General features: G+C 41.5%; 1 protein-coding gene across 1 annotated transcript in view; it reads left to right on the top strand.

The window, feature by feature from the left end:
• The window catches only part of LOC149282138 (KICSTOR complex protein SZT2-like), a 53,182-nt gene that overhangs the window by 24,525 nt on the left and 13,963 nt on the right, over positions 1–14,694 (top strand). The window contains exons 33-52 of the mRNA XM_089498583.1: positions 1,453–1,689; positions 1,859–2,069; positions 2,237–2,311; positions 2,425–2,566; positions 2,886–2,988; positions 3,453–3,582; positions 4,382–4,534; positions 5,196–5,298; positions 6,090–6,207; positions 6,295–6,406; positions 6,736–6,854; positions 6,936–7,100; positions 7,442–7,520; positions 10,010–10,186; positions 10,292–10,500; positions 10,589–10,735; positions 11,170–11,330; positions 11,755–11,852; positions 13,560–13,692; positions 14,419–14,546. Coding sequence (XP_089354709.1) covers positions 1,453–1,689; positions 1,859–2,069; positions 2,237–2,311; positions 2,425–2,566; positions 2,886–2,988; positions 3,453–3,582; positions 4,382–4,534; positions 5,196–5,298; positions 6,090–6,207; positions 6,295–6,406; positions 6,736–6,854; positions 6,936–7,100; positions 7,442–7,520; positions 10,010–10,186; positions 10,292–10,500; positions 10,589–10,735; positions 11,170–11,330; positions 11,755–11,852; positions 13,560–13,692; positions 14,419–14,546 — 2,800 coding nt within the window. The remainder of the gene's footprint in view (positions 1–1,452; positions 1,690–1,858; positions 2,070–2,236; positions 2,312–2,424; positions 2,567–2,885; positions 2,989–3,452; positions 3,583–4,381; positions 4,535–5,195; positions 5,299–6,089; positions 6,208–6,294; positions 6,407–6,735; positions 6,855–6,935; positions 7,101–7,441; positions 7,521–10,009; positions 10,187–10,291; positions 10,501–10,588; positions 10,736–11,169; positions 11,331–11,754; positions 11,853–13,559; positions 13,693–14,418; positions 14,547–14,694) is intronic.

A 14,694-nucleotide genomic window follows, 5' to 3' on the forward strand; every position in this document is an offset into this window, starting at 1 on the left:
GACACTAGACAGTCCCGTTAAAGCCCGGGGGGGACCCTTTAAACTCATTCACACCTCTGTGGCCCTCCAGTTGTTGTGTGCGATATCTTAAAAACAACAGTGTTTTGGCCATGTTTCAAAGCCACTTCTAGAACCCAGGAGAAATCTGTTTTGCTTGGAACAACTTGGTATCCAATTATCTGCACATTCTGCGAGAACGGGTTGGTATTTTTAGAAACTATTATGCTTTTTTTTATGGCTCATTCTGTTGTAATGTTGTGCTACGTTCCCGTAGCTGAATCGGTACTGTAGAACTGAACCATTTAACGATCCCAAGAGAGTTATTCGCAGATGTAAAATGAGGGATTTGTTTTCTTAATTAAACGTGTAATGCCTGGTATTCTTCTCGGTAGATAAATTCATTGGGGTTTTTTTTTGTCCGCCTGGATTAACCTTTTTCTTTTTTTTTTGGCTTGCTGTAGGTCTATTAACCTTTTATTTAACACAACGTATGCATACAAGCGAAACCTGTGTGATATTTTAATTAAAGACCCTAGTTGCTCTTTAGGAGGCAGACCAGCTCAGGTACTGTAAAGGCAGGAGTAGTATATTATTATTATTATTATTCTTTTAGTATATATATATATATATATATATATATATATATATATATATATATATATGTATATATATATTAAACATATTAGGAATAGAGGTGTGCAAAGACCGAGATGAAAATTCAGGGTAAAATACGTCTTTTCAATACTAATACTAATACATTTTAATACCTAATCCCGAATATGCCGTTGGCTTGGTGGACCCACCAAGGACCCTGTAAGAATCTTTTAGGACCCTGGCCATCCCCTGCCTCTGTATCTTACCCAGAATGCAATGTTCTGGAAGTTCTAGATAGGTTTCCATGTCTTTCCAGACTTGCCTCCATGCCTTTTCTGAACAAGATCATCCTGAGCAAACGTGATGCCATGAACATGATTATCATTCACATACATGACCAGAATATGGACTTAATTCTTATTAGCGTGAACAGTCTTATTATTGTTTCCTTGCACAGAAACTGTAATGAATACATATTCATCAAAGCAGATCTGTCACCACATCTATATCTCAATTAGAGCAAGCCACGCTTTTACTACTTTTCCAGGATATTCCTGAATATTAATTTAAAATTACAAAAAATCAGCACAGTGGTGGTGTCTTCCATATTTGAAATTAAATAATCTAAAATTGTTAATGGTTTTTGTTACCTTTTTTTTTTTTTTTTTTTTTTTTTTTGGGATATTAAACGTATTTCTGTAACTTGTCGAGAAAAGCAAACCATCTGTTTTTGGTAAATAGTTGGGGAAACTTTATTAAAAAAAAAACCAGCCCCTTGCATTACTGTCGTCCGCTGATCCCAACTTTCATTATTTTAATAAGTCATTGTATCTTCTCTGTTCTTTGTCTTTAAAACAGGAATTCCGCCGTCTTTCTTTGTCTGGCTACCAGCTGAATGAAGAAGATGAGGATTATTACTATGTGTCGTTGAGCAGGCTCCATCGTGCTCATCGGGTGGTGAACACCGTGGCAAAGGGTCTTGGCGTGCAGACAGATACTCCCTTGCAGGAGTCAGTGGCCGGTTCAAACGCTGAGCGTGCGCAGGAGGGGGCAGAAACAAAAGCCCCAGTTCGGGATAACAGCGCCAACGAGAAGGTAAGCACTTTGTTCATGAAACATTGCCCTCATCCAGCGTTGTCAGTTGAAAGTCTGCAAGTCCCCAATTGATTTAAGTTTGAACTTAAAAAAAAATAATATATTGGAACTACACCACAAAATGTAAAAAAAGCTATAAAATCCTCCATTGTCGTGGCTCTTATCTAAGGTATCGGATGAAGCAGGGGAATGGGGCCTGAATGTTGCGGAGGTTTCGGATAGTGACGTGTCGTCTGTAGTGTCTGGAATGTCCATCCTGGACCAGAGCAGTAAAACGGCATCTGAACCATTAACCACAGAGAAGACGGGCACCCCGACAAAAACATCATCAGAGGTCAGCCTGCCCGAGTCGGTGCAGTCTGGGGCCGCGACCAGTTCAGGTAACGTAATGTGCTTCATTCTCCCAAACACTTGTCCTCCTGACCCCTAATCTCTGCCTTGTTCTATTATATTTTTATTCCCTCCACCGATAATCTTCTGTTTTTGCATCTGTTAATTGGATAAGATTTTTTGATTGCAAGTTGCCAAGTACTTTTAACTTTCACAGGTGGACTGAGACAGCGACCCAGCCGCGTGCAGAGTTTGGTCTCAAGTCATGGCAGCATGGACTCCGATCAATTGGGTAGGCTGGGCACTAGAGCCTTATGTCGGCTTTTATATGATTATTGTACCCTTATAGAACACCGCGATACGTAGAGAACCGATTCCTTTATCAAATGGCTTTCGTGCTTACAGGATATGACGGTGGCAGCAGTGACTCCGAATGTGAAGATGCGCTGATAAGTGATCAGGATTCGCGCTGCCCCTTGATGCCAGACTTCTGGCTCATTGTGAAGATTCATCAGGATCGAGTTGAAGTGTGCACTCACGCCAGGTAGCAAATAATAAATCTGTTTTAACCCTTTGGTGATGGGACAGAATCGGGCAGGAAGCAGCTGGCACAGGAGTTTTTCTCTGGGTTAATATTATGGTGCTGTGACACTTGATTTCTTGATTTAAAATGGTTAGGCCCCCCTGATTAGACAATGCTGGTCCTGCCACACGCTTCCATTGATCTTCCTTTTCTTTAGGTGACATTTAAACTAACAATCTGCTGATGGCCAACCTAAAGCACACGCTCTGGGTAGTTTTATCTAATAAATGCACTTATGCTAAACACTGCAACAGTTGTCCTTTAAGGAAGATGTGTTTTCCAGTGTTGGCGCTTCTCAAGATGGAGCGGACGAAGTCAAGGAGAGCGAGGTGCTGCACCAGCTTGTAGTGAGAAAAGTAGGGGAAATATGTCGGGTTGTGAACCAGGTAACTTTTTTACATTGATTGAATCTTTATTGGGATGTGGCTAGACGTACTTACAGGGCGTCTGTGTAGAAGTGGTTTAATTCTTTAATCATGTAAACTTTTTCAGTTCATCGTTTTGTAACGTATGTTTAATTGTCATGTGACACGAAGCCAAACGCTGAAAGGTTGTAGTCATAGAAACTGAAAAGGTGACTTAAAAGTTTTCGATTTTTTAATTTTAATAAGAGGAATGAATACAATGGTAGATCACCGAACCATGGGGTGCCCAGATGGATGGAGAAAGCAATGTCTAGAGCAGTTGACAAAGTAACACAATATGAGTGGTTGGCCAGCAGAGCTTTGGAAGTGTTATGGAAAGATCTCTGAGGCTTAATAAATATAGACCTGTAAGCCAATAAAATGTCAGGAGGTCTCTCTCCTAAACATCTCTCTTTATTCTTGTATTCCCTCGCTCTCTCTTTTAGCGCTTACTGCTGCAGGATCTGCATGACACCCACTTGTGCAACACGTTGCTGGTGGCTGAGAGTGAAGAGGACATCTGGAAGAGCGAGAGTCCGTATGCCTCGTACCGACAGAGAATCCTCACCAGTGAAGGTAATCGGTCAGCTAAGTTATTTATCCCTACAGTCCAAAATTAAAAGCACTGACTTGGGAGCTCAGCTTTCTAGTCGCTAAAACCCTCTTTGTCGGGGGTTTTCTGTTTTCATCCCCCCAAAAAAGCATAATTGGTAACTGCTTCTAAGGGGACAGGCTGGTGGAAAATAAATGTATGCCCAAATAAAATGATTCAAAAGTTATGCAGATTACTCGTTAATGCCCAACATGTAGAAATTTGTCCAGATCTGTGGAGCGTTTGTAGGAAAGTCCACAGATTCTGGGGGAAAACTTTGATTGGGATGCAGAAATCAGGGTGATCGCTAGGTTTGTTCAGAATGGTTGGGTTAGTGCTGAGATGTATCTGAAGACAGGAAAAAGGTTTATTAAGTCCGTTAAGAATTTAACTGTATAACTTTGAGCCATTTGTGCTGCCCGGAGGCTGGGGATCAGATGTTTATACCTGTTCAGTCTTCTACGAGGTGGGAAAGTTTCACTGTAGGTTGTCATGTTAGTAGAAAATGAAATACAAGCACTTTTGAAAGGGGGTTGTTCACCAATGAGTAACGTGTCCACAAGTAAAGTCTGTTTTGTGCTATTTAAATAGATACCTTTCCTCATGTGAGAGCGTTTAGATAATTTGCACCATTGGGGTAGTTGAGGATCAAATCTCATAACACTAAATATGTCTTATTATTCAGCAAGTTATAAAAAAGAGAAAGGTAATCTTTGTGAGTTCCCTGTAATGTATCTCTACTGAGTTCCGGAAATCTTATTCTCTCTGTACATGCCCCTGCAGATTACTCTGGAGAAGAGAGCTACCAGCCGCGGGATTATTTGGCAGCCACGATGCACTTTATACCCGGACACTTTGCCTGCGACGTGGTCTGGAGAACAGTGATACATATTCATCCGCGGCTCAAAATGGGACCCAACATGGGTGTTTCCAGAGGTAACGTATAGCGATGAATCTTTTTAAATTCTAAATCCAGGAGGTATTTGCCCGAATCACTTTGAATTTCATTCATAAATGAGGGCTTGGCAAGCTTCATCCATCTACCAGCTTTTGGCTACTACAGCATCCACAGAAAAACAGAATGTTTTCCGAGAATAGAGAAGGCTTATCAAAGTTTAAAAGGAAAAATCTGAACTTGAATATTTTTTTTAAGAGCCTCACCTTTAACGTGTTATAACTTTTTATATTCTAGTTTGTGTTTTATGTTATATGTGCCAGTGATCCCATGGATCAAAACAATTAGTGCTGCCTCCAAAATATTCCCCATATTGAATAAAAGATAACAGAGCCAAAATCCAATATATTAAAAATAACCTTACTGTTAATTCCCAACGTTAAATCAAACGGACGCAGAGAAAGTAGACACCCAAAACCTTTTTATTTTATCCATACGTAGCGTTTGACTTCTTTCTTTAGACATGCGAAGGCGGAATTCAAGTTCAAAGTGTTATATGTGATGCAGTCCGCAGCGATGTTCCGTTAGATTGAATTTGAAAGTAATCGTTTCTGCTGTGAACGTTGGTGACGGCATGACGTGTTGGTTGCATTTGAGCACGGGATGTTTTTTTGTTGCGTATTAACCATTTTGTTTCTGCAGCTATTCAGTCTCTGCGGTCCGTGCTGAACGCCTTCTCGGTGGTGAACAGGAAAAACATGTTTGTTTATCAGGAGCGCTCCACCAAAGCGGTTTTTTATCTCAGGTAAATTGCAGATGCTTTGGGATATCTTCCTTATACCAGTGCTTATTTATTCAGAATCCTCAAAACACGGGACTTATTTCTAGCTGTGTGAGGATCATGGGATTTGTAGTTCAGATGCTGCTGGAAGATCCTGGTTGGGGGTCAGATGTCGTCAGACGTAAACCTTTAACCTTGGTGAAGTAGAGATCCTAAAAACTGGCACCAGTCAACACAGCGGACCTGAGTCATGAAAGAAGTGTTCGCCATTGACAGCTGGAGACCCATATTTAAATTCTCCTCTTCCATGTGTGTTAGGATTTGGGCCTCGATGCCCCAAAGCTCTTTCACACATCCTCTGTTCGTTAGCTGATACCTACATTTTGTGCCTGTTTTCTGTGTGATCTGTTTAAAAAAAACCAACTATTTTTAGTACAATCATCACTTTTATCTTAGAATCGGGAAATAACCACAAGCTGATGATCAATCGGGACTATTTGACACACCAAGTGTGCCCCTTTTTTAACATAAATACTTAAATTTGTTTCTCGTTCTGGTGCATCCTGATAACTGTGCCTACATTATTAATGATATATATTAGTTTGTAATTATAGAACATGTTGTCGCCATTATTTTACAGTCAGATGATGCTTTTTTATGTAAAACGTGTATACTATTCTCTCAAAGCCATAGTTAGCGCAGGACTTTGTTATATGTTTATCAATAACGTAAAATATATAATTTTTTGTCTTCTCCATATGAGTAAATGTATGGAACCGAACCAGCTCATTGTCCGCTCCTTTCATTCCATACAGACTGTCTGAAACCTCCAGCAACAGCCGAATGTGGGACTTGGACTCGTCTCAGTCCACGATGTCTCGTTCCTTAGCGCTGTCCCGCAGTCAGGAGCCTATTTATTCAGAAGAGATCGTGGTAAAGCATTAATATTTGACCGATACCTGAGAAGAGTGAATCTGCGGTTTTCCAGCCATTAAACGCCCAGTTTTATTTGTTTTATAGGGGAGCCGCATGTCCTTAGACTTGCCGTCCTCCAGAAGTACCGACTCTTCACGCCCTGTGGGACAGACGGACAAACACATTCTTCTTCTTGTGCATGGAGTTGGAGAAGCAGGTAAGATTCTACTAACAGGTGTAAAATAACTATTTTTGCAGGTGATGAGTCAACTAACTTAGTGTATTTATTATGTGTAGTTCAGTTGTATAGGAAGGTCAATCCCATTCTGTCTGCAGAGTACATGCTACCCTTTCTAGGTCCCTCTTTAAATTCTTGTACAAAGTAAACAGAGCGTACCTAGGATAAAATAATGTTTTATTTTCTTCATGCTCAAAAAAGAATGAATTATTAAATAAAAAAATAAAGGACTCATGTTGTGGACCAGCGTGTAATACGATGATAAAAATAGAATAGAATTTTTCTCTTCATTTTTTTTCACGTCGCAGGGTCGGAGATCACAGATGATTTGGTCAAGGTGCTCCGGAAACGTCTCGATGAGGCGACACTAGACGTTATCACGGTAATGCTGCAGAGGAATTGCAAACTGACACCTGCAGACGTGGAGGTGAGTGGGCTCTTGGCTCGTGCCGCAGACCTTCTGCTAAATGTGTCTGTGTAGCTCATCGTATCCGTGCTTCGTCTGCAGTTCGTCCAGCCCAGAGGAACTCCTCCAACTGAGGTGCTGCTGTTCACAATCCCACGGTCCTCGCTGTCATGTCTTCAAGCCATGGCGTACTACCTTCGCCAGAACCTGCTGATCTTCCTGCATACTCCGAAATACACAGACAGTAACGGAGAGCATCATTTCCAGGTACAGACACACGGCTGGTTTTTGGCTCCGTGTAGTTTGGAACGTATCTGATTTGGCTTTTTCCCCCGTAGCCGTTAGAGCTGTTCTGTGTTATTCACAAAACTCAGCTCACACAGAAAGCTTTAAGCCCCAAATTCCTCTCTTTCCGTTGTATGTGCTGAACTGATTATCCGTCTGTATGCCCCAGGGTGGCATTTGCAGCGTCAGCAGCTGCCCCGGACAGCATGCTTTGTTTTACAGTATCTTTATGCTATCTGTTTCCCTGCAATATTAATATTTCAGGGGGGGACATGCATGGGCCTGCGTTATTTTCTATATGCAAGTCTTTCCTATTTTTACAGCACTACTACCACAGCTCGCTGCCAGAACTGGACCTTTTCTTATACAATAAACCGGGAGGTCAAGGCACAGGAGGCAAAGGTAATGACAGCGTATAAGGCTATATCATTTTCCCAGCTTAGATCCGCTTAACCCCTTCGCGACCTTTGCCGGTTCAGGACCGTCATAACAAGAAGGTCACTAAATGACCTTTGACGGTCCTGAACCGTCAAAAAATTAAATAAGCTTAGAAAGTGATCAAGGATCACTTTCTTCGCTTAAACGGCCTTGCTGCAATGCCTCGATGTCGAGGCATTCAGCAAGGCCGAGATCGGCATCGGGGGCCATGTCTGGCCCCTCCCCGGGGCCTCAACAGCCGCCATACATTGTATGGCGGCGGACGCCCGTTTTAAAAGCGTTTAGGAGGCGATCAACGATCGCCTCCTAAACTTAAATGGTGTCGCTGGAATGCCTCGATCAGGAGGCATCCAGCGACACCAAACACTTACCTCTGGGTGGGCTGTGACCGCTCCGGAGAGTGGTCACAGCCGCCGCTGCCGGTGATCTTCGCCATCAAGCAAGATGGCGGCGGCCCGGGAAATAAAACAATAAAGACGAAAAAGTTCGCTAGAGGGTCTCCAGACCCTCTAGAGAACTGGCTCCACTTGCTGGTTGAATACAGGTACTGCATTCAACCATGCAAGTCAATGGAGCCCAGCTTTCTAACCACTATGTGATTAGTAAAATATTCAAAAAAAATAAAAATAAATAAAAAATGGAAAAAAAAATTTAAAAAAAATGTGCTAACATTTAAAAATAATTATGCAGTGATGTCACTAGATGAACCATCCAGTACCAGCAAAATGTGTAAAAAAAAATATAAAAAAAGTATTAAAAAAATAAAATAAAATTAAAAAATAAAGTTTATTATTTTGAGCAAGTGCTAAAAATTCTCAAAAATCTCAACAAAGAGTTAAAATAAAAGCACTTCAAATACCCAAGGGGTGTCTAATATATAAAAAAAATGGCTGATGGGGTAAATTGGAGTGGCCTAGCTCAAATATAGGGCATAGGTACAGACTGACCAAAATGGAGAAAAAAAGCGCACTTCCCAAATGTGGCATTTTAAATCTGAAACAACCCGACAAACCCATGCATGTCGGGTATCACTGCACTCAGGAGATGTTCCTGAACACACATTGGCGTGTTGTTTGACAGTGGCATATACCAGGACCTGTATATCTATAACTAAAGTACAATTTGTGTGAAAAAAAAAAAAAAAATTACTATTACAAAGTTTGACAAAGTGTAGTTCTATAATTGGTGCATGGAAAGGGTTAAAATAACAGCATTTGGAATACCCTGGGGTGTCTAGTTTTCAAAAATATATGGTTTGAATGGGTTAAATTGAGTTAACCGGCTTCAAAGATATTCCAAAGAGGAGAGGGAGGCACAATGACCAAATGACCACCTGAATTACGCATGCCCCAAAAGTAGCCTTTTACCAGCCAAACAATCTGACAAACCCATGCATGTGGGGTATCGCTGTACTCAGGAGATGTTGCTGAACACATATTGGGGTGTTGTTTGACAGTGACATATACCAGCACCTGTATATCTATAACTAAAGTACAATTTGTGTGGAAAAAAAAATAAAAAAAATTACTATTACAAAGTTTGACAAAGTGTAGTTGTATAATTGGTGCATGGAAAGGGTTAAAATAACAGCATTTGGAATACCCTGGGGTGTCTAGTTTTCAAAAATATATGGTTTGAATGGGTTAAATTGAGTTAACCGGCTTCAAAGATGTTCCAAAGAGGAGATGGAGGCAGACTGACCAGATTTGTTAAAAAAGATTTGGAAATCATAAAACGCTGCTTGTACTTATTGCCCTATAACTTACAAAAAACAGCAAAAAAACATAAAAACATTGGGTATTTCTAAACTCAGGACAAGTAGTAGAATCTATTTAGCTAGTTTTTTTACTTGCTTTTTTAGGTGAGTAAAAGATTTTTCAAATAAAAGTCATAAAATGTGTTTTTTTTTCAATTTTTCACCATGTTTTTTTTATTTTTTTTTATAGTAAATAAGATGATACGATCAAAATAATGGTATCTGAAGAAAGCCCATCTTGTCCTGAAAAAAACAATATATAACTTATGTGGGTACACTAAATGGGTGAGGAGAAAATTACAGCTGAACACAAGCACCACAAAAGTGTCAAAACAGCCTCGGTCCCACAGGGTACAAAACGAAAAATGAGCCCGGTCCTTAAGGGGTTAAGGTTATCCTTATCTCCTCCTGAGCGCAAGTAGATGGTCCACCTGTTAACATAAAATATATATAGAGCAACCAAGAAATATAAATTAATTATTATATAATAAAAACAGCGCACAGATGTCAAATGTAACTGTGAAATTCTAGTTACATTCTAGGATGGGGAATGTTTTAGAAATAGTCATCCAACTGCAGAAGAAGGATCAGATGGCCTTGGATGTCCTTAATGTGTTTTCTTGCAAGTTTTTCTGTCCTGGTATGGATGGTGATGCTCAGAAGTCACTGATATACTCTGAATTCTGCCTCCCTCTAGGCATTGCCTGCATTGCACTTTCATTTGTGGATCAACACGGTTCTTTGATCACTCAGGCGTATGGTGATCGTCCGCCTCTGGTCACCAGCCCTGTGTCTTCAGATCTCCCCGCCGGCACGTTTGATTCTCTCACCGAAGTAAACAGATTTGATCCGGAATCCTGTCCTGAAAATTCAGGTGACAATTTTTCACCTTCTCTGTTTTTTTTATTTTATTATAACCTTTGTGCTGTTATCTCCTATCTTCGTGCTTCCTTTAATAACCAGTTCAATTCCTTTCTAGAACCGTTGACCTTGGTGCGCTTCGATGTGTGGGAAAAGGGAAACATCAGCTCCTCTCAATTATCAGAGCGTCTCTGCAACTCCTTGCGTCATGCCCTGTGTGATGTGATCATAGAGTTTACCATCTTGCAGATGCCCCTCTGTGTGGACCCTTTAGTATCCTCAGACCAAGAGGCTTCGGTTAATGGTACGAAAGGGAATAAGGAGGAGGTCCGCCAACGAGCTATAAACAGCTGAGCCTAATTCACATGCATGCCCACCTTTCTGCTCTTGGCTTTTAGGCAAGTGCCCTTCGCAGTCCCTCCCAGACATGAAGGGATTGGAGCAGTCTTCTAACAAGCCCCGCCCTCCGCCCGTGAGCATTCCGCCCTCTGCCCCACCTTCCAGCACGGAACCAATCACTCCTCCCAGCAAGAGCGGACGTCGGAGCTTTTGGGATATGCTGGTAAATAGCGGACGGGGTTCCGTCTGTAGAACCTTAGATCAAATTGTTGATAGAATCGCATCTTGTTAAAGCCAATTGGCCTTATAATTACTATATATTAAGCACCAGAGGCATCTAAGGCAAGTGGAAATGTCATATTTTTAAAGGAATTGAAATGTTAAGATGATATGTAGAAAGTGCAGTATTTGGTATAAATACTGTTTGTGTTGCATGGTTGGTCAAATAAATGCTTTTTAATGGCAAAGTATAGTTTATGACATTAAGTCATTTTAGATATATCTGGGATGCAAAGATGTCTTATATTTGCCGTCGGTTTGTGCAAGGCCATCTTTTCTATCCAGCACTTGGTTTGAGTGCGTTTCGGGGGGTAGTTGTGCTCCCGCAGCAATGGGGTAAAACACATCTCATTGGTTATTTACAATGCTCGTTTCCAGAGTAAGCCAGACAGTGGCGAGCTGGGTCCTCCCAAAACCACCGACGACATTGTTAGTGAACGCACAGAGGAGCCACGAACGCGCAGGCGGCACAAGACCGAGAGTCTGAAAGCGCCAAGTTACCCGGACCGACATGGCATAGGCATGGAGCATGCGCAGAGGTAACCTCACTGCTAAAAGCTGATTCCGTAAGACCCGTCTTCTGTAATAATATTCATTGTCGTGAAATATTCTAAATTGCACGTTTACAGTTAAATTAGCTGCCTCTTGGAATTGGAATACTATATCGATTGGCTTATCGGTTGGGCAGGGTCCTGTCTTTTTTATGATAAATTAGCTGCTTTTGAAGCTGCCGCCTGGTATTAAAAACAAACGTCAGTTCTTACCTGCATAGTGCAAGGATCCGTAGCATATTCAGTAGTTTAGCGGAACTAAAATGAACTATTATTAAAATCCATTCTAACGGAGCTAATGGGTGGCTTTCATGCTTTGTTAGTAGAAAGTTGAAGGATTTCAGCAAGTTGGTTACGTGTGTATCTGCCGGCACTGTATAAATAAATGTAATGTGTATATTATCCCTTAAAGGAAGCGACAGATCCAGTTGGAGGAAGGAGACGTTGGATCCTTGCACACCGTGTACAGTCACACCTGCCTTCGGTGGATGAACTTCATGAGTCAACTAGGTTTGTGCCACCAACATCCTCGCATTACTGTATTTTTAACCCCCTAAGGATAACGGGGTTGCCCTTAAACATTAAGGCATTGATAGCCCATTCATGTTGGGCGTACTTTGTCGTTAATTGGCCATTTTCAGAGTTTTCAGGGGCCGTTTTCTTAAAGAAGAACTGTCACGTTAACCATTTTCTCCAGTCCTTAATATTGCACCAAGATACCCCATATTATATTTCTAATTACCCTTTTCACTTCAGCATCGGTGTAGGAAATCACCATACTTCTGTGAAATGCTGTGTGTGGGAGCTGCCCTCTTGCTGCCGCATCGCACGATTTAAATCCCTCCTTCGCTTTGTGATAACAGCTTTACACGGCTGTAAGCGATCTCTAGGATGCTCATGCGTAGGCAATGCTGAAAAAGCCAAGAAGCGATAAAACGTCCTACTTGGGTGGCCGCTAGGATTCTGATGTATTCTTCACAGAGGGATCATGGGAAATGCAGGAAAATGTGCATAAAATGCCTTTAGTGGATATCAACTTTGGAAAATATCAATCTGAATCGCTTAAAAGCAAGACATTAGATACAAATAATAACACAAGTAGTGCTGGTATCAATAACAACGTTATGTTGCGTTTCACAGTTCCTCCTTTCTCAATATCATTCATTCTGTTCCTTTTCCCAAGTTCCAGGTATATATCCCGTATCATCAAGGCTTACTTGTTTGCATGCATTGCTGATTCTTGATTTTTGCAGTATATATATATACACCGTATTGGCCCCAATATAGGCCGCATCCCCCCCCCTACACACTTTAGGTCTTTAAAGTGGGGATGCAGCCTATGTTTGTGCCGCCCCGACGCCCGGGACATGCAGTTCTGGGCGCTGGGCGGGTGTTTATTTTTTTCTTTTTCATTTAGCGTCAGGGTTCGGATCCAGATCCCTCGCAGCGCTGTAGGGGATCCTCCTCTCTGGCAGCCGTGGACATCTGCGCGATGCGCTTAGACAACGTCTGCCGCCGGCACGTCCGCCGTGGCTTCTATGGTGGAGCATCGGCGTGACATAACCTTCCGGTGCTCCACCATAGAAGCCCCGGTGGAAGTGCCGGCAGTGGAGGTTGTCTGCGGGCATCTCACAGACATCCACTGGCCGGCCACTCTAGACACCAGGGAGTTGCATTGGTAAGTCTGGGGGGTGGCACTTCTAGGGGGAGGTGGGCATATCTGGGAGGTCAGCGTGGCATATCTAGGTGGCATAAAGCATATCGGGTTACAGAGCATATTAGGGGCAGAGTGGCATACCAGGGGTTATAAAGCATATCTAGGGGGCAGACTGGCATATCAGGAGGCAGAGGGGCATATCTGTAAGTAAGGTGCATTATGAATTAAGGGAGGGGGGGGCATAAAATGGCTATTGGCTTTCTGTTTATATATAAACATATGCTGACAAACTGTATAATAGATACCAAAAATGTTAAAATACATGTATTCCTGTTCATTAGATAAAATACTGTTTTACCATTCCACTAATGTGTATTTTTTCTTTAAAAATAATTTATTCTTTAAAATAGCACCAAACTTTAAGGGTGCGGCCTATATTCGAGCCAATAGCTATATATATATATATATATATATATATATATATATATATATATATATATATATATATGCACACACACACACACACTAATACATGTTCCCTCCTGTTCACCTGCCTGCAGGGTGTCCGTCGGTCCAGCTGTGCTCAGCGCAGACCGTTTCACGCTTTCTCCTTCCCTCGGTGCTGCAGGAACTGTTCAGCGTTATCACATCCTTGGCAAGTGACACCAGCGTGAGAGTGTTTGAAAAAGTCACGTGAGTTCTACAGTAACGAGTTCTTTGGAAAGAGGTGTCTTAAGGGAGGTGTATAATGACAGCAGGGGTAGCTGGCATCAAAATTCTGCATAGTGAGGAGGAAAAATGATCTTTCATGTATTACCAAACTGTGAGTGTAACTGTTCTTCAATATAAGTTTGCAATGTTTTTCACGTTAAAGTAAAAGTCCCATAGAAAAAAAACAAAGCATAACATCCGGCGCTGTTTACAGTAATGTAGTTTAGCACAGTCAAAGATATGGGTATATATAATTTGTTCCAAAAAAAACTCCCTTTATCTGCCATTTTTGTCATTCATGTTATATTTCCAGTGGCTTTCCCGGCTCAAACACCACACTGAGCTGATGCTTTACGGCAATGCTAATGAAGTCCGTTCTTCCTCAGGCTTTCATTAACACGAGGGTTCGACTGAGTTATTAAGTAATTCTGTTGTTTCCCACATGAAGTATGATGTCACTGCGTTTGTCTAGTAGATTGGGGCTCGGATAACAGAGCAAGAACTACAAATGGTTAATATGTAGCTGTCTGAAAAACATATTATGTAAAAACTAGAACTGTATGAAAAAAAAGAAAATGAATTAATATATGCCTAAATAAGTTATCTTTAACTAACCTTTCTAGAGTAAAGTGAGTACTTGTGATAGATATTTCTTGTGTGTTTCTCATATGGTTTGGAGCGATGAACTTAGCTTGCTTGTTTCATCAGAGGGGCCGATGGACCGGAATTTGTTCCTTACTGCCCTGGCCAGCATAGCCCACCGCGGCCCGCCGCTGCTCGGGAGCTTATAGTCCTGGGACGTAACTTTCACCTGTGGCGATCCAACACAGGACAAGGTAGGTCCCCCTGACCCTACATGTCCAAATTACACCATATCTCTAATTAAACTTTAACCCCTTCCACACCTGTCTTCGGGAATTCCTTCAAAAGATCTTCAAATGGACACAGAGCTTTTTTTGTTTTAAATAGGATGAGATTCTAAAA

The sequence above is a fragment of the Sceloporus occidentalis genome, unplaced genomic scaffold, assembly GCF_023333645.1.
Source record: "Sceloporus occidentalis isolate IW3139 unplaced genomic scaffold, rSceOcc1.0.p SCAF_122, whole genome shotgun sequence".
In the NCBI taxonomy this organism is placed as follows: domain Eukaryota; kingdom Metazoa; phylum Chordata; class Lepidosauria; order Squamata; family Phrynosomatidae; genus Sceloporus; species Sceloporus occidentalis.